At 39.7% G+C, this 20096-nt stretch overlaps 2 protein-coding genes across 2 annotated transcripts; one reads left to right on the forward strand and one right to left on the reverse strand.

Moving 5' to 3' along the window:
- Positions 1-2871: 2871 nt before the first annotated feature.
- On the reverse strand, positions 2872-13801 carry LOC123879460 (spermine oxidase-like). The gene is made up of 8 exons (XM_045927161.1): positions 13647-13801; positions 11465-11647; positions 8233-8442; positions 7290-7506; positions 6301-6479; positions 4893-5157; positions 4012-4115; positions 2872-3242 (listed from the first exon to the last, which is right to left on the reverse strand). The coding sequence occupies exons 1-8, from the start codon at positions 13706-13708 to the stop codon at positions 3011-3013; spliced, it is 1452 nt and encodes a 483-aa protein (XP_045783117.1). The 5' UTR covers positions 13709-13801; the 3' UTR covers positions 2872-3010.
- Positions 13802-14952: 1151 nt separating this feature from the next.
- LOC123879468 (UPF0547 protein C16orf87-like) lies at positions 14953-19039 on the forward strand. The gene is made up of 5 exons (XM_045927174.1): positions 14953-15154; positions 15190-15244; positions 15775-15942; positions 17625-17697; positions 18807-19039. Exons 2-5 carry the CDS (start codon positions 15194-15196, stop codon positions 18989-18991), a joined length of 477 nt encoding a protein of 158 aa, XP_045783130.1. The 5' UTR covers positions 14953-15154; positions 15190-15193; the 3' UTR covers positions 18992-19039.
- Positions 19040-20096: the final 1057 nt, after the last annotated feature.

Raw genomic sequence — 20096 nt, forward strand, 5'->3', positions numbered from 1 at the left:
GTTAGTTAAACTATACAAGTATGGACCCCGTCTGTGCCGGCACTCGCCGACACACGCACGGTACTCTTTTTAGAGCGCTTTTCAGTCAGTTTTAACATAAAAAACACTCCAAAAAGGCAGAGCACGCCCGCCAGCTAACACCAACACAGACGAAGTCCTACACAAAGACTACAATATTATACTAGGTATAGACAGGCAACTCGGGTTCTGTCGGGTTCTATGGGCGGTCCTTTCGAGTGAGCGCCATCTAGTGTTTGTCTAGGCAAAACTTTGCCATATCGTATATATAGCTACCTATAGGTAGAGCTATAGAATGTAGTACCTACTCAAATAAAATTGTACTTAGCTGCCCGGCTAGCATGGGCAGTAGATAAAAATTATATCCACTGATGTCATAGAAATCAGTGGATATAATTTTTATCTACTGCCCATGCTAGCCGGGCAGGACAGGACAGGACATACAGAATTTTATTGCAAAAGTTTAATACGAGCGACTTGAAACTCATACGCAGCCATTTGCAATAAAGTAATGCCATATTACTAAACTTAAATATGACCATTTTTACATAGGGCATCAGTAAAGAACAATAAATTACTCTATATCATTACAGCCAAAAATGAGTTTAGGGTACATTTATTTAACAGGACATATTTTTTGTGTGTTTTTTCTATCATTCAATGATAAATTAATTAATAAGGATGATTTTTAACTTGTACAAATTCCCATCTTGTAATTGTATATTTTAGTCTAGTAACACTGCGTAATCCGTCATATTTTTGTAGCCTATCCTTTTCATAGATGGCGCTGCTAAAAGTCTTAGACTCCCGTAGCTTTAAGTTGCCATAGCATGGTCCTACAAGACGTTTACAAGGCTTTTTTTTTGTCAAACGTCAGAGCACTGTCAAGTGTCTACTGTCAAGCAGTAGACTTGCAAGTTTATCGATATATCGATATTTTGTTTTCAATTTAATAAATTCTTTTGACGATTTAAAACTTTCTGTTATACTCAGATTATTTTATTCAATTACATTACATATTATTTATATTAGACGATTATTATAATCAAAATTCTTTCTGTTATACTAAGTTTAATTCGATAGACATTTTTGGCGATATATTATTACATTACAATTTATATCGATATAAAGCATCACTTAGGTATTGAAAACATATAGTGTATATTATAAAAAACGATGTATCACGTCATGTTATCATTGTGTGTATTCACTATATCAATATTATTAATTGTTTTATTCCAAAAAATAATAATGCCTAAGTAATTGACAATTTGACACTAACTATATTATAAAAATTTCACTGGACCTTTATATAACAGCTGTTTCGCGGAACTAGGCAAAACAGGTACAAAATCGATATTGATACATTTAAACTATACCGATATATCGATGCTTTACATCCCTAACATGCATCAAGATTTTTTAACTGGCTTTTCGGCTCTGGATTCTCACCCAGGCATCAACATTCTAGTGTTTTATTTTTAAAATTTGGGACCAGGTCTTTTTGTAGTTATGTTGATGGAATGCCCTTTTTTTAATTTATAATCGCTTTAAGTGCGTCTACTCTACAGTTAATACCTAAGCTGATTCCTAATTCCTTTATTAATCCATACTTTCATACTAATATTATAAATGCGAAAGTGTGTCTGTCTGTCTGCTATCTTTTCACGGCCCAACAGTTTAACCGATTCTGACGAAAGGTACAGGGTTAGCTTATATCCCGGGGACGGACGTAGGCTATTTTTTATCCCGGAAAATCAAAGAGTTCCCACGGGATTCCCAAAAACCCATCCGTTTAACCGATTTGTATGAAAGGTACCGAGGTAGGTTGCGTCCCTGTAATTGACATAGGCAACTTTTTATCCCGGAAAATCAAACAGTTCCCACGGATCTTTAAAAACCTAAATCCATGCGGACGATGTCGCGGGCATCCTCTAGTAAATCATAAGACGAATTCTACGTCAGTTAAGCTAGTACCTAATAATAATTTGAAATATTCAGACGCCCCGCGTCGGGGAAGGGGAACGTATATTTCAGGTTCACCGTTCATGAGATACAGCCGGCTGACAGACAGATGGACAGATAGTGGAGGCTTATAGTAATAGCAGTGTGGTAATAGGGTCCCGTTGGTATCCTTCGGGCACTGAACCCTAAAGGAGGAAGCTTTTTTTTAAAGAATATTAGCCATGCTAATCATGACTAATACTCCCCTTTCCCCTCCAATTAAGCGTAAAGCTTGTGCCAGGAGTGGGTACGACAATAGTGTAACGGGTGGGGCTTGAACCGCCGACCTTTCGGAATTCAGTCCGCTCCTCAACCGTTGAGCTATCGAGGCTCTAGTAAGGTTTGAAAAAATTTGAAGGTAGGTTTTATCGGCAAAAACTAATAAAATAAGACGTCTTTTCTAGTGATATGGCCGTAGCCACAACATTTAATGATTTATTTTGTGTTTCAACTGTCAATGTACAGTCAGCAACAAAACTAGTGTTGCACCCACCAATAAAAGAAGCGACTTTGGATGGGTGCAAACCTGCTTTGGATGGGTGCTGATTATATTATTATAGGACATTTTATTCACATGTTAAGGTGCACTGAACGGGTCTAACCGGGAAATTCAAATTTAATTTGGTTTTTCGCAATTTGTAAACTAACACGACAAAGTACGCTTATGGCATTCTAATTCCGCCAATGGCAGTATCATCTTCACAGGTTTACATAAAAATCTTTACTTGAAAGTGTTCAGTTTAAGACATTAGTCAAAATAATGAGTTTGACGTGAGTTACTCACAAACTAGTCGATACTATGACTAATTTCTTAAATTGGACCCTTTTAAGTAAAGATTTTTGTTTAAACATGTAGGAATGATACTGCCATTGGCGCAATTAGAACGCCATAAGCCTACTTTGTCGTATTAGCTAACAAATTGTGAAATACCAAATAAAATTTGAATTTCGCGGGCAGGCCCGAGTCATGCACTTTAAGACTTAAGGCTTATGTCATCAACAATCTCCTCGCCTCTCTCATCCCTGAGTCACTAGCACCATGCACCGTGGCGTGCCGTTTGGACTCCGTGGCCTCGCCAGCAAACAGCACCTTAGGGCTCCCTTCAGAGTCCAGTAGGGGCTCCGCTAGCGTCTCTCGAGCGTTTGGGCACTCCACCATTTGAGGAACTGTGTCATGGGAGTAGCAGCCACGTGTGAAAGGGTTGGAATACCATTGAGACCTGGAAATAAATACTTACATGAACAAGCCAAGCGATATATGCAGAACCCGTTTAATGGAAGAACGTTTTAGAGTTCCGTAATCGGGTTATATTTCCGACATTTTGAACTATAAATCAAAAACTATTAAATATGCATAAAAATAAACAAAATCTGTTGTAGAATATACAGATAAAGGCCTTTCATATGATACCTGACTTGGTATAGTTATCTTACACTGAAAAATGAAACAGATTTTAATTTTTTTTTAATGATGTAACCACAAATTCACGGTTTTCTGATTTATTCCTTTACTTGTGCTATAAGACCTACCTACCTGCCAAGTTTCATGATTCTAGGTCAACGGGAAGTACCCTATAGCTTTTCTTGACTCACACGACAGACGGACGGACAGACAGACAACAAAGTGATCCTTTAAGGGTTCTGTTTTTCCTTTTGAGGTACGGAACCCCGAACTCTAAAAAGAATTATTTTCTTATAACTAGGTTATAGGAAGGAGGAACGTTGGAAGACAGCCCTCCCGTTGGTCAGACGACATTACCAAGCTGGCGGGAAAGACTTGGAGGAGGCTCGCACAACACCGAGAGGAATGGCGTGCACGTGAGGAGGCCTATGTCCAACAATGGATTAACAAAGGCTAAGAAAGAAGAAGAAGAAGAACTAGGTTATAATTGTTAGCCCGCTTCCATCTTCACTGTCAATTTGTCACTTACTGCCAAAGGCTATCCTGTTGACCAAAAAAAAACTTAGCTTAGCCTATCCTATCCTCACCTTATCATACCAGTTGGTTCTGGTATAGTCACATTTTTGCCCATGAACTTTTGCAAAAGTTGCATCATTTTACTCTTCACAACATCCTCTGGCAGTGTTTCTATCTGAAAAGTAAAAGCTAATAAATTGTCATGCTACCCATCGCCGGCCCACTACTGAGAGGGACACGGGTTTCCTCTCAGAATGCGTAGGGTTTAGTTTGGCAGACTGCATTTTTATTAATTGCGCAAATTCTCCCGCCCTAAATGTTTTATTTGCATTGGCATGGTTATTGGCATTGGATTTTGTTCACTGGCCAGTTTAGCCTTACTATACCAGTTTAGCATTCAAGAATAACATGAAGGAATTCACATAAGGCGTGCGAAACTCGGGTCAATGCCCCACCTAAGACACGGCACCTATCTACGCTACGTTCTTTGTAATATCTCATCAGTACCTAATCATCAGTAGGTACCTATTGTCTGTGCTTGTTCCAATAACTTCCTGTTTATATTTTACTAGAAGATGCCCGCGACTTTGTCCGCGTGGATTTAGATTTTTATAGATCCCGTGGGAACTGTCTGATTTTCCGAGATAAAAAGTTGCCTATTTCGAATACAGGGATGCAAGCTAACTACTTCGGTAGGTACCAAATTTCATACAAATCGCTAAAGCGGATGGGTATTAAGGAATCCCGTGGGAACTCTTTGATTTTCCGGGATAAAAAGTAACTAGCCTATGCCCGTCCCCGGGATATAAGCTAACCGTGTACCCGTCAGAATCGGTTAAACTGTTGAGCCGTGAAAAGGTAGCAGACAGACAGACAGACAGAAAGACAGACAGATAGACACACTTTCGCATTTATAATATTAAGTATGGATTCTGACACATTTGTCACTCACCAGTTTAGCTTCATCCCCATTGGCCCACAAAGTTAAAGTATTACTCGATCCCATAGGCCTAAATATTTGTTTAATCTTCAACATCCATGGGTCCTGTTTATACGCCTCCCGATCCTCAGCATTCCAGAAGAACATAAACATGTTCACATCAGGCCACCATGGTTCTGGGAATGAGAAGATGGTCTTCCCCACCACGCCAATGCCTATTTTGTCTATGGCGGTAACTTTGTCTTCGGGAAGCGGTGGTGAAAAAAGGGTTGAGTATCTGAAATTTTCATCATGATATTATCTAGTTACTGATGAATCCACACTCATCCATGACTTAAGGCTCAACAGGGCTAGAGCCCAGAGCCGTAAAATCAGCAATAAAAAAAATCATCTATGGGTACTTATTAGTATGCTATAATACTTCTTTTTTTTTCTTTAAATCTGGCTTTACTCTGATTAGCCAATGTCAAGTTTATAATATTTTCAAGTTATTGAATTTATACAAGTATGGACTCCGTCTGCGCCGGCGTCCACCGACACACGCGCGGCGCCCCTTTAGAGCGCTTCCCAGTCAGTTCCACCACCAAAAAACACCAACTAACACAAAAACCAGCCACTCTTAACAAAAAAAAACATTCCAAACAAGCACAGCACGCGCACCAGCAAACGCCATCACAGACGAAGTCCTATAATACTTTTATTAGAAGTTGCATTCACCGACCAGAAACAAAAGTTGCATTGACAAAATCTAGATTAGTATTTATTATCTGTTGACAAAATTCGTTTGCGCAGAAAAAACCTAACGCCAACTAAAACCGAATATAACCAATGGAACCGAACCAATAGAATACAGACTTTATTGCTTTGTGTTAAGATTTTAAACACAAGAACAACAGAGATTCTTGCTCGCTCATAATACGCGCGTACGAAAGATGGCGCGTGGCAACAACCAATAGCGGATGGACGCGTGCTATGATTGGCTGAGATATTTTCGCGTCTTTCAAAAACATAATTTCTGCGTAGTTACATCGGCATCACACTAATATTATAAAGGCGAAAGTTTGTATGTGTGTGTGTATGTTTGTTACTCCATCACGCAAAAACTACTGGACGGATTGGGCTGAAATTTAGAACGGAGATAGATTATACCCTGGATTAGCACATAGACTACTTTTTATCCCGGAAAATCAAAGAGTTCCCACGGGATTTTTAAAAAACCCACATCGACGCGAACGAAGTCGCGGGCATCAGCTAGTAACTTATATAAAAGTGGTAGTACATGGGTACTAACAATGACATGATATGAAAAACCAAAAAACCTAATGCAACGGGCAAAGCACATCGCTTTCTTGTGGAGTTTCATTAATTGCCTTTGAAAATATTATTACCTATCATACCGTGGGGCTACGTTGAATCATACCTTTCTTTCAATACTCCAAGTGACACGGTAACTATGACATTATCAGCTGTATATACGGTGCCATCTTTGCAGACAACCTCCACTTTACCCGTCGAGTCCTTCGGCCATTTTATTTGTGTCACCTCCGTGTTCAGTTTTATTTCTAAGGTTGGCAAACCTGGACCGTTGTTGTATGTGTTCTGTGAATACAAGTGTAAATTAATTTGTAACACCCCCAACAAGTGCAGGTTACAGTAATTAGAAAAGAGCTGATAACGTTCCAACGGCTGAACCGATTTTCTTGTATAATAGCTAAGAACACTCTCGTTCGAGCCACCTTTCAAACAAAAAAAAACTAAATTAAAATCGGTTTATTAGTTTAGGAGCTACGATGCTACACACAGATACACATGTCAAACTTATAACACCCCTCTTTTTGGATTGGGGGTTAAAAAAGAATATTTTTAGTGAAGAATTTTAGGTATTTTGAGAAAGCTTTATCGAAATTAGTAGGTTAACAATATTTTTTAATTTTTAAAGAGTAGTTTAAAATTGATAGGTTAGATTTTTTTAGAAAGGAGTTTAGGAGGAAGCGGGGGGGAAGGGGGGGGGGGGGTGATGTAGAATAATTCATTTAATAGCTAGATAGCTATTCTAGTTTCTACCCCTACTCGCCAGTGTTATCAGAAAAGGGCGCAAAGGTGCAAAGCTTTTAGGGTTCCGTACCCAAATGGTAAAAACGAGATGTTTTGACGTGACAACGTCTTATAATTCGATAGAGTCGGCTGCACGCACGAAAAAACATGACTCATGCGGCGTTACCTCGCTCTGAGGCGTTCCATGTAAGGCTTGAAGTGCAAGCGAGAGCGCGGAACGAGCGACAAAGAAGCACAATCGGCCTTTGTTGTCACGTTCAACTATCGTCAGTAAACCGACTTTACAGACAACCGATTTTTTGTGTAGTGTTTCAGGAAGAACACGCGCAGCAGACCCGGCTTAGCAATACTTGCCAACAATAGTTCAAAGAAAGTCTTGTATCCATGTCGATGCCAGCTCATAGTCTTGGGCCCGCCAAGATCTTCATAGGTCGACTGCAAGCTCACGTCGTCCCAGTCGTTAGAAGCTTCTAGACTGTTAATGATATAGTTCATGATGTCCAGGAACTCGTTCAGGAAAGCCTGGTCTTCCAGAAGGTCTGGATGCTTGTCTTTGAGGTATTCTTTCAATCTGAAATAGGAATTTTCAGCGTAGATGATGGCCATGACTCTATGCTCTAGTCATACATCCATAAATCTGTCTGTCTGTCTGTCCGTCTGTCAAGAAACCTATAGGGTACTTCCTGTTGACCTAGAATCATGAAATTTGGCAGGTAGGTAGGTCTTCCAGTACAAATATAGGAATAAATCTGAAAAGCGTGAATTTATGGTTATAATATCAGTTGTGTTTCAATTTTCAAAGTATGATAACTATACCAAGTGGGGTATCATTATATATATATATATAGGGTACTTCCCGTCGACCTAGAGTAGGTAGGTAGGTCTTATAGCACAAGTACAGGAATAAATCGCTAAAAAAAACTGCGAATTTGTGGTGGTGTGGTGTGGTGAACATCATTTAAAAAACATTTTTTTTAACATGTGTATGACAAATGATGTAACATTTAAAAAAAATGTGTTTCAATTTTCAAAATAATATAACTATACCAAGTGGGGTATCATATGAAAAGGCTTTACCTTTACATTCTAGAACAGATTTTTATTTATTTTTATGCACAATAGTTTTTGTTTTATCGTGCAAAATGTTGGAAAATATACCCGAAAACGGAACCTTAATTGCGCGAGACTTGCACTTGGCCGGTTTTTTTCGAAGTCGGTTAAAAAATTATATGTACTAGGTATTAAACTTCAGATTGGACTTCTTGTTTTGCGATCACTGTAAAATGAGAGAGCTTACTTTCTGGTCAAAAACTTCCCAATCGTCTGAGGAGTCTCCGGCGGATCCTCCTGAGCGTCCAAACAGAAGTACACCAGCTCCTTCATCAGCTCCGTGCTGCCCTCGCTACCATCGGACTTGTACACTTTAAACGTTGACTCTTGTAGTAAAGTCGTTATGTTGTTCTTGACGGCCTGTTCGTAGACACTACTGTTCTCTGTGCCATGAATCCTGAGGACACAAGTACGGACAGTTTATTATAACTTGTTATACTTATACCAAAACGCTACCGAAAACGAAGAAAAGTAATAAGATACCATTAAAAAACCTACAAAAAATATCCTGTGTTTTTTTAATTCACTATATATTCCAAATAAAACATCTGACTGACGCTAGAGGTCAACGATCATTCCGTGAATAGGTCATTTGAAGTCAATGCCGCGTCGTAGGTGCCGCATTGACCCGAGTTTTGCACGCTATACAATGCGGGTTTGCACACTTTTAATGTTGGCTCTTGTAGTAAAGTCGATATGTTGTTCTTGACGGCCTGTTCGTAGACACTACTGTTCTCTGTGCCATGAATCCTGAGGACACAAGTAGTTAGTTACATAGCGTAACCAAAACGCTGCCGAAAACGAAGAAAAGTAATAAGATACCATTAAAAAACCTACAAAAAATATCCTGTGTTTTTTTAATTCAGTATATATTCCAAATAAAACATCTGACTGACGCTAGAGGTCAACGATCATTCCGTGAATAGGTCATTTGAAGTCAATGCCGCGTCGTAGGTGACGCATTGACCCGAGTTTTGCACGCTATACAATGCGGGTTTGCACACTTTTAATGTTGGCTCTTGTAGTAAAGTCGATATGTTGTTCTTGACGGCCTGTTCGTAGATACTACTGTTCTCTGTGCCATGAATCCTGAGGACACAAGTAGTTAGTTACATAGCGTAACCAAAACGCTGCCGAAAACGAAGAAAAGTAATAAGATACCATTAAAAAACCTCCAAAATAATCCTGTTTTTTTTTTAAATTAACGATATATTCCAAATAAAACATCTGACTGACGCTAGAGGTCAACGATCATTCCGTGAATAGGTCATTTGAAGTCAATGCCGCGTCGTAGGTGACGCATTGACCCGAGTTTTGCACGCTATACAATGCGGGTTTGCACACTTTTAATGTTGGCTCTTGTAGTAAAGTCGATATGTTGTTCTTGACGGCCTGTTCGTAGATACTACTGTTCTCTGTGCCATGAATCCTGAGGACACAAGTAGTTAGTTACATAGCGTAACCAAAACGCTGCCGAAAACGAAGAAAAGTAATAAGATACCATTAAAAAACCTCCAAAATAATCCTGTTTTTTTTTTAAATTAACGATATATTCCAAATAAAACATCTGACTGACGCTAGAGGTCAACGATCATTCCGTGAATAGGTCATTTGAAGTCAATTCCGCGTCGTAGGTGCCGCAATGACCCGAGTTTTGCACGCTATACAATGCGGCTTTGTACACTTTAAACGTTGGCTCTTGTAGTAAAGTCGATATTATGTTGTTCTTGACGGCCTGTTCGTAGACACTACTGTTCTCTGTGCCATTAATCCTGAGGACACTTACATGGCGTAACGAAGAAAGGTAATAAGATACCCCATTCAAAATAACTACGAAAAAAATCATGTGTTTCTTTAAACATTCACGATATATTCCAAATAAAACATCTGACTGACGCTAGAGGTCAACAATCATTCCGTAAATAGGTCATTTGAAGTCAATGCCGCGTCGTAGGTGCCGAATTGACCCGAGTTTTGCACGCTATACAATGCGGGTTTGAACACTTTAAACGTTGGCTCTTGTAGTAAAGTCGTGTGTTGTTCTTGACGGCCTGTTCGTAGACACTACCGTTCTCTGTGCCATGAATCCTGAGGACACAAGTAGTTACATGGCGTAAGGTAACGAAGAAAGGTAATAAGATACCCCATTCAAAAAAACTACGAAAAAAATCATGTGTTTCTTTAAACATTCACGATATATTCCAAATAATACATCTGACTGACGCTAGAGGTTAACGATCATTCCGTGAATAGGTCATTTGAAGTCAATGACGCGTCGTAGTTGGGGTGGTCGTATACAATGCGGGTTTGAATCATGAGATGAGGCAAATGGTTATTGACATTGGTAGTATCATAATAACGCTAAGTTTTTGCTAAAGTTCTGGTTACACTCTGCAGAAGAAGGCTTTACTTTGCGGAATTCCACGGTCCACTGTTTCACTCTTTGAATTGAATTTGTGAAAGGGAAATCTATACATATAATAAAATTGTAGAAAAGTGGTGTCTGTACAATGGAAATATATAAAAAAAAAGTAGTAGGGGTTGTTATTACATCGATGCCGAACCCGAAATTGTAATTAATTTTTTTTTGTCTGTTTGTCTGTGTGATTGTGCACGCTAATATCAGAAACGGCTTATTCGATTTAGATACGGTTTTCACTAATATATTGTAGTAAGCTTCACTTAACATTTAGTGTTTATTTCATGTCAATCGGTTCATAAATAAAAAAGTTATGTCAATTTAAACGGTATATGTAATTCAAAATATGCTGCCCAAAAAGTCACTATTCCACGCGAACGAAGTCGCGAGCACAGCTAGTCTTTGAATACATTGGGTAACTTTGATGCCCAAATCAAATTTGTAACATATTATGGCACGTGATATGCACCACCCGCGTTCCCACTGCTAAACATAACATAGCAGAATGCTTAGACGGGTCATTTCCAACAGAAATGTGGGCAGGTTGAAACTTGAGTAGAGGTTCCTGCGGTAGTGGTGCGGTGCGGGAGGAGTGTGATGAAGTGACGGGAGAGCTCAGTGATTATAATTTTTAGACTTCGTCTGTGTTGGTGTTTGCTGGCGCGCGTGCTCTGCTTTCTTGAGTGTTTTTTTTTGTCAAAAGTGGCCGGGCTTTGTGTTTTACTGATTTTTTTGGTGGGTGGAACTGACTGGGAAGCTCTCTAAAGGGGTGCCGCGCGTGTGTCAGCGAGCGCCGGCACAGACGAAGTCCATACTTATATAGTTTCCCTAACTTGTAAATAACTACAAACTTGACATTGGCTAATCTTTGTAAAGCCAGACGTGAGAGAAAAAAAAATCAACTTGTCACAACTGTCCCTCCCACTCCGCACCACTACCGAAGGAGCCTACTCAGCTATGCACAATACCTGTATTAGGCAGTAGGTCCATCGTATCTTACCATTCGCCTCCAACCTCCACAATTCCATCTCCAAAGGGCACAGTCCACACCCTTCCACCGATTCTGTCTTGCGCTTCTAAAGCCAGCACTCTTTTACCAGCTCTGGCTAACGTAGACGCAGCTGTGGTGCCCGCTGAACCCAGTCCTATGACTATAGTGTCATATGACTGAGGTGAAACTGATCTGCAATGAAAATTAAGTTGTATATAGAAAAAAAAAATCAAAAGAAAAATCCGACTTCAAATCACAAACACTAAAAAGTAAAAAATAACTTTTATTTAGCTACACATGTAATGTACCTAGGTATAAAGTCGAGCGAGCATATTAAAACAAAATTAGAAATCCAAGAGTGAAGCTCGCCCGACTTCATACCTAGGTACATTACATGTGTAGCTAAATAAAAGTTATTTTTTACTTTTTAGTGTTTGTGGTTTTTGAAGTCGGTTTTATTTTTCTTTTGAAATTTTTTTATTTCACAATTTTTAGTGGCCCCACTGTACTATAATATACTATGCCCAGTTAAAACACCACTGTTTACTAAGCTATTACACTGATCGCGAGCAATTTGCTCTTATCCATTGAGGAGTTCTGTTCTCCATCTCCGAAGATATTCAACAGATCTTCACCAAATTTATATGGGACCACCTGCACAGTATACACTTTCAAACAAAAAAAAATTATCTTAATCGGTCCAGGGGTCTTTGAGTAATCGGGGAACATAAAAAATAAAAAAAAGATTCCGATGAATTGAGAACCTCCTCCTTTTTTGGAAGTCGGTTAAAAAGCAGGCGTAACGTTGTGGAAGCCCATGATATACGTACAAGCCCACGATAAAAAGCTTAATTCACACTAATATTATAAATGCGAAAGTGTCTGTCTGTCTGTCTGTCTGCTGCGTTTTCACGGCCCAACCTTTGAACCGATTTTAATTAAAGGTCTGGACTTGGAATACATTCCTGGGAAGGACATAGGCCAATTTTTATCCCGGAAAATCAAACGCAGTTCCTACGGGATTTAAAAAACCTAGAAGTTGCCTATTCACTCTTAACTTGAAGGTGCCCATATTAAAAGTGGAAGGGAAAACTGATGCCGGAAGGGCGTTCCATATCCTAGCGGTTCGGATAAGAAACGGGGAAGCAAATCGCTTCGTTCGTGTCCGATTTGTGTGGTGCTGCGTGGTGGTGGTGCGTATTGCTTGCTTGGTGGCTGACTTTGCTTGCATGTTTAGCAGTTGGAGGGAGGGCGGTGTATATAGCGTGCTACATGTTGCACCATAGGTACAGGTCATAATCCAAAACTGTATTGTAGCTAAGGGTAAGCAGTGCTTTTACGCCTGTATGGCGCGCACGCCACTGTTTGTGCTTACTTTAATTTGTTGTTTTGACCTTTCGCCTCTTCTGTTATCAATCACCAATGAACCCTAAAGTTATCGCGATTATGAAATTATGTTTTCAAGAACGGGGTTTACTATTTATCCATGACTAGCGACCCGCCCCGGCTTCGCACGGGTGGACATTTATTTTTTCTATTTTCCGGGATAAAATATAGCCTATACCTACGGATTCGGAAGAATCCCTCTAAGTAATGGTAAAAGAAATTTTGAAATCGGTCCAGTAGTTTTTGAGCCTATTCAATACAAACATACAAAAATACAAAAATACAAAGGTTTCCTCTTTATAATATTAGTATAGATTTATCCCTAATTATGCACAACTACTAATTTTTTGAAACAATTAAACTTAAGGTGGAAGCGACGGGCCTGCCCGCGAAATTCAAATTTAATTTGGTTTTTCGCAAATTGTTAACTAATACAAGTTACGACAAAGTAGGCTTATGGCACTTTAATTGCGCCAATGGCAGTATCATCCTCACAGGTTTATATAAAAATCTTTACTTGAAAGGGTCCAGTTTAAGAAATTAGCTCTAGTATCGACTAAGTAAAGATTTTTAAATAAACCTGTGAGGATGATACTGCCATTGGCGCAATTAAAGTGCCATTTAAGCCTACGTTGTCGTATTATTTTACAAATTGCGAAAAACCAAATTAAATTGGAATTTCGCAGGCAGGATCGTCTATGCACCATAAAATTAGCATCAAGCATGTCTTTGAATTTTTTACACATCCCAAAGTCGCATTTTTTCATATTTTTTGGGTGGAAAAGTACTCATTTCAAAAACTTACAATAAACATGTGGCCTGTCCTAAAATGGATGCCAGGGATATCCACAAAAGACGTCTATCCATGATCGCAATCAAGACGACTGTTATCCATAGAAATATTTATATTTTGATGTGATGCCCTTATCTCAATGTTGAAATGTTTATATCAAAGAGTGCGTAATCACTACGTTTGTTTATATTATGGCTAAATAATTAGTAGAGGATATATGACCAAGTTGTTAGGAGAGGTCTCTCCGTCACTCGCTTCATACAAACGTAGTTCCAATTTCATTTGAACATTAAGCAACCAAAGTTCATGAAATTTTGCAGACATATTCTTGAAACTAATATCTATGTCTGTGGTTTTCCAGATTTCTGTTAAAATATTCGGTTTCAAAGTTACGCGGTCTTAAAAATTTACATACAAATCTTTGAGCACCTATAATTTTAAAACTAAGTACTTACATATTTTTAGAAAAATCTAAAACACCACAGACACAGATATTAGTTTCTAGAATATGTCTGCAAAATTTCATGGACTTTGGTTGCTTAATATTCAAATGAAATTGGAACTACGATTGTATGAAGCGAGTGACGGAGAGAGCCCTGTTAAAAACCCAGCTAAGTGCGAGTCCGTAATCGGATATCTTTATTGACATTTTGCATGATAAATCAAAAACTATTATCCTGTGCCAGTCATAGAGATATGTGCCAGTAAATAATTTCGCCTAATACTGAACATGTATTGTTATTGACTTACCTTCCGGTTTACTTAGAAATTTTAAATTATTAAATAGGCGTCGATGTCTATATAAAATAAAAAGAGGTTTTTAATTTACTTATCTATAAAATTATATGGTTGGCTAAAGTACCATACCAAATGCAATAAAACAAAAAGGCTATTGGTAACATATTATGCGCCCATTTTAAATACGAAGAACTGTATTTAATGGTACTATACTGTACACATATTCTCGTGGCCATTGCGGTGAAGGTGCCCAAGCGACATTTTGGTATGTTTCTAAGGTTACCCATCGCGTCTGTAAAAAATATTTTTGAATTTTGTACGGACGTACAAAATTCGTAGTATCTCCCTTCCCAGTATCTTTAGTGAAAAGATTAGAAACCAGAGCTATAAAAACAGTTATAAAAAAAACGATTCCGACGAATTGAGAACCTTCTCCTTTTTTTGAAGTCGGTTAAAAAAAGCCCAGTACCTTCAATAAATTTGAATCCAGAGCCATAAAGCAAGTTTTTTTTAAAAATTGTGACAGTTATCTGTGGACTTAAGTTTAGGTGCAACGGGTGCTTTTGAGTCATTCGTCTGTGGCTCTTGTAATCTTGTAAATATTTTGAGACTGGTGATTGAATTTTATTAAATTTTAATATAAATTCAAGGTTTTTTTTATACAATACTGCTCAAAAATTAATTTATAGATCATGGTTTAGATGTAGTCACCGTTTAATGTGTCCTAAGTTATTTCCAAACGAACCATATTGAATTGAAAGTTAAAGTTAGTACATAAGGAGACATATCTATGATACGGAGAGAGTAAGTACCATTTAAAGATGGGAAGAAATAAAATGATAGCAAAAAGCTGCCCCAAATGCGAGATGCAGGTTTGTTATACTTATATTTAAAATTTTCTGTGTGAAAAAGTAAATTTAGTATTCAGAAAAGTATGAAATTAATGAGGTCAAATCTTTTTTTAAGGTTCTACCTAGTTAGATTTTGTCCGTTGAAGATAAACGAATATTGAAATAATAGGTATGACCTGGGTTTTTATTCTAAGGGTATGACTTCGGCCGTGGATAGCTACCACCCTACCGGCAAAACCGTGCCACCAAGCAAATTAGCGTTTCGGTATGATGCCATGTAGAAACCAAAGGGGTGTGGGTTTAGTAAAGACATCAATACCCCTTCCAGGTTAGCCCGCTCCCATCTTCGACTGCATCATCACTTACCACCAGGTGAGATTGCAGGCAATGGCTAACTTGTATCTCTATTTGGCGTGTTTTAATGTGTGCGAACTTTTCGTTGGAGACAGTTGTGGTTTTTGTTTTGCTTTGCGTTTGTGTTACCTATTGTTTAGCTTTAATACTGTCTCCATTAAAAAAAAAACTGAATTAAAAAAAAAGTGATCTTCCAGGTGGCTGTAGCATCAAAGTCATGTAAATGCGGGCACACCTTCTTCGCAGCGCGACGCGGGGCCGACTCCTTGCCCGCTGTAGAGGATATCAAACGAAGAACAGGCCGAGTCAGACGGTCACAGCCACAGTTCTATGACGCGCAACACTACCAAAAGGCAAAGCGAAAGGTAGTAACCTGTACAAGGAACCAAAAGCTTAATTTGCTATAATCCGCCAAATCAAAGAAATCTGTATGGTGCAACATGCAGGATGCGACATGCACCGCCCGCCCTCTCACTGAACCGTAATAAGCTCGCAACTCCTACGCTCCGCCTCAGAAAAGTGGCAAAGTCATTTGTGGGAATGAGTGTAATATTTTATAATAAAATTCCACAGTCAATATTAGACTTGCCTTTACAAAAGTTTAAAAAATCCATTAAGTATTCTCCTGGCAAAAGCATATTACACAATCGAAGATTATGTAAATGATAAAAAAGCATGGATTTGACTCGCTCCAGCAATGCGCGGGTCTGCAATTGCTTGTATAGTATAGAATATTATTGTAAATTGAACAATTGAAAAGAGCAACCGCCGAGTTTCTTGCTGGTTCTTCTCGGTAGGAACGGCATTCCGAACCACTGATAAATTATTTGACGGTTCAAAAGCAATTGTAAAAGTTTATTTGAATAAAAATCTATTCTATTCTATTCTATACCGATAAACATGCAGGAAAAGCGAGCCACACGCACCACCACACAAATCCCAAAACCACTCGACACACGTTTCACCCCGACACCAGAGCATCCTCAAGAGATGTAGACCTTACAATACCTAATTGTAATTAAAAAATTGTAGTAACCTGTTACCATTCTTTGATGACCTCCCTGACACAGTGGTAAGCGCTAGTCTTATTAGTGGGGGGACCCGGGTTCGATTCCCCGCAGGAGTTTGGAATTTTTTGTTTCCAAATTTCTGGTTTGGTTTGGTGGGAGGCTTCGGCCGTGGCTAGTTACCACCCTACCGGCAAAGCCGTGCCGCCAAGCGATAAAGGGTTCCGGTGTGATGCTGTGTAGGAACCAAAGGAGTATGGGTTCAATGAAAACTGCCATATCCTTTCCAAGTTAGCCCGCTTCCATCTTAGACTGTATCATCACTTACCACAAGGTGAGATTGCAGTCAAGGGATAACTTGTATCTGAATAAAAAAAACTATTCTTATTCTTTTGAGGCTTTCTTTCTTCTCTCTGGGCTGGTTTCCGCTCTTAAACGTTTCCGTCTGTTGTGCGCGCGTTGCCCCTCCCCGCCGAAGTCTTCACTCCAGCCATCCAAGCTCGCTCCAGAAGCCGAGTAGACCGCCCAGGTTGCAGAGGGCTTCATGAAGTGAGGTTGGGGATCCCAAATGGCATTCTCGCTGTTCTACCACGCCAGTGCACAATCGGAGCATGAGCGTCAGTTACAAACAAGCGTAATGCATTCTTAGATTGCATTCATTATTTTTCTTGCTTGTCTTAATGTACCTTAATTTTTATATTGTTAGTCTTTTTGTTTTGTTTTTATTATATTATAATTATTTTATATTTAAATTAGGTTAAATTAGGGAACTCTTAGTCCGTGACCTCACTCTTTAAGGCTCCCACTGAAAACCAGCGCTGCAGCTTGCTGCAGCATTATGCTGAGTGGGAGACCAATATTTGGTCACATGGGACATTTTAATTTTAGTATTTTAACTTATAAGTATAATAGTATTATGTAGATGTTCATTCAATTAGTTTTAAGATATATTGTATTGTAATGTGATGTAGTGATCAAATAAAAAAGTTTTCTTTCTTTCTAATGGGCCATTTAACAGAGAATTATTTTGTTTCTTTCAGTCACCAAAGAAGAGATCTTTATCAAAAAACTATGGAGACGAAGATTATAAAGGCAAAGGGAAGATTGAAAGTGGTATGTATATGGTTCACTAGCCGATGCCCTCGACTTCGTCCGCGTGGATTTAGGTTTTTCGAAATCCCGTGGGAACTCTTTGATTTTCCGGGATAAAAAGTAGCCTATGTGCTAATCCTGCATACTATCACTTTCCATTCCAAATTTCAGCAAAATCCGTCCAGTAGTTTTTGCGTGATGGAGTAACAAACATCCACACACACACACACACACGTACACACAAACTTTCGCTTTTATATTAGTGTGATGATAATGACTCTTATAACAATCGCTTGCTGTTTTAATAACACCATAGTTATTGTTTGGATTTCCATTCGGATAGCGTTTGGCGCGTACATAACCCCCGCCCTTTGAAAGGCTCTTCCAAGGGTTATGTATGCGCCCTCTTTCAATTCCAGCTTCGGGATTTAGCATTCCGATACAATGCCGTTTCGAAACCAAAGGAGTATGGGTCTAACGAAAACTGCCGTACCCGCAGGTTAGCCCGCTTCCATGTTAGACTGCATCATCACTTACCACCAGGTGAGATTGCAGTCAACGGCTAACTTGTATCTGAAAAAAAACTGGGTTCCATACTCGGGTATTTTTTCCGACATTTTGCACGATAAATCAAAAACTATTATGTATAAAAAAAAATTTAAAAAAAATCAAATTCACAGTTTTCGGATTTATTCCTGTACTTGTGCTATAAGACCTACCTACCCACCAAATTCCATGTCAACAGAAAGTACCCTATAGGTTTTCTTGACACGACACGACGGACAGGCAGACAAACAACAAAGTGATCCTATAAGGGTTCCGTTTTTAGCAAGAAACAGTTAAAATTATTTTGCTATAATCCGCCAACAGAAAAAATCTGTATGGTCAAACATGCAGTTACAAGCTAAGCACCGCTTACCTCCCCAACCAAGCAATAAAGCCAAGTTCCCAAGCAAGCACTGCCACCACCACTCACATGCACCACCACACAAGACTTTTCCACTACTCTCGACGCACGTGTCGCCCCGACACCGGAGCATCCTCAGGAGATTTCGACTTTACAATGCTGTATTGTCACGGTTCCGTTTTTCCTTTTGAGGTACGGACCCTAAAAAAGGTATTTTCCACAGCCACAGCCCGCGCGCGCCGGCGCCGGGCGCTGCGCCGCGCGAAACGCGAGCCGCCGGCCGCCGACCGCGCGCGCGACCCCACGCCGCAGCTGCGGCCCGCGCAGCTCGCGCGCTGCCAGCTCATCCTGTCCGAGATCAACAGGAAGATCGGCGCCGTGCAGTGGCAGCCGCCGTGCGACGCCTAGCCCGCCATCACGCCACCACGCCCACCCATCGCCGGCCCACTACTGACCATTGCGATGCAACCAAGTGCTACCATCGTACTGCCAGGCATCGTCAAGGTCTGCATCCGTACGTAGTCGAAATTCCTCGAACACGTACGAAACGATTTGCTTCCTCTTTCCTAATTCGAACCGCTAGGATATGGAACGCCCTTCCGGCGTCAGTTTTCCCTTCCACCTATAATATGGGTACCTTCAAGTCAAGAGTGAATAGGCAACTTCTAGGCAAGCGCGCTCCATCTTAGGCTGCATCATCACTTGCTAGCAGGTCTGATTGCAGCCAAGCGCTAGTCTATATAATTAAAAAAAAAATAGTGCTGATTGTCACTTTTTAGGGTTCCGTACCGCAAAAGGAAAAACGGAACCCTTATAGGATCACTTTGTTGTCTGTCCGTCCGTCGTGTCTGTCAAGAAAACCTATAGGGTACTTCCCGTTGACTTAGAATCATAAAATTTGGTAGGTAGGTAGGTCTTATAGCACAAGTAAAGGAATAAATCCGAAAACCGGGAATTTGTGGTTGGATTATTAAAAAAAATTAAAATGTGTTTCAATTTTCAAAGTATGATAACTATACCAAGTGGGGTGTCATATGAAAGGGCTTTACCTGTATATTCTAAAACAGGTTTTCTATTTATTTTTATGCATAATAGTTTTTGATTTTGAAATGTCGAAAAAATTACCCGAGTACGGAACCCACGGTGAGCGAGTCTGACTCGCACTTGGCCGGTTCTTTTTTTTAAATTTACAGACTAGCGCTTGGCTGCAATCAGACCTGCTAGCAAGAGATGATGCAGCCTAAGATGGAGCGCACTTGTTAACTTATTGCATGAAATGTGAAGGAGATGGAGGACTTCGTCTGTGTTGGCGCTCGCTGGCGCGCGTGCGGTGCTTTTTTGGAGTGTCTTTTTTTTTGTTAAAAGTGGTCGGTTTTTGTGTTTCACTTGGTGTTTTTGGTGGTGGAACTGACCCCGTCTGTGCCGGCGCTCGCCGACACACGCACGGCACCCCCTTAGAGCGCTTTCCAGTCAGTTTTAACAAAAAAAACACTCCAAAAAGGCAGAGCACGCC

This window comes from Maniola jurtina, chromosome 28 (assembly GCF_905333055.1).
Source record: "Maniola jurtina chromosome 28, ilManJurt1.1, whole genome shotgun sequence".
Lineage (NCBI taxonomy): Eukaryota > Metazoa > Arthropoda > Insecta > Lepidoptera > Nymphalidae > Maniola > Maniola jurtina.

Bases quoted from the DNA above. Each gene is read 5' to 3' on its own strand.
- LOC123879460 (XM_045927161.1), bottom strand. From the start codon at position 13,708: ATGGATAGACGTCTTTTGTGGATATCCCTGGCATCCATTTTAGGACAG. The intron at 6,480-7,289 runs GCAAGTATTGCT...TTGTATTCACAG, and splicing joins CTTTCTTTGAACTATTGTTG to AACACATACAACAACGGTCC. The intron at 4,116-4,892 runs GTGAGTGACAAA...TTTACTTTTCAG, and splicing joins ATGGGGATGAAGCTAAACTG to ATAGAAACACTGCCAGAGGA.
- LOC123879468 (XM_045927174.1), top strand. From the start codon at position 15,194: ATGGGAAGAAATAAAATGATAGCAAAAAGCTGCCCCAAATGCGAGATG. The intron at 15,245-15,774 runs GTTTGTTATACT...GTGATCTTCCAG, and splicing joins GCCCCAAATGCGAGATGCAG to GTGGCTGTAGCATCAAAGTC. The intron at 15,943-17,624 runs GTAGTAACCTGT...TGTTTCTTTCAG, and splicing joins ACCAAAAGGCAAAGCGAAAG to TCACCAAAGAAGAGATCTTT.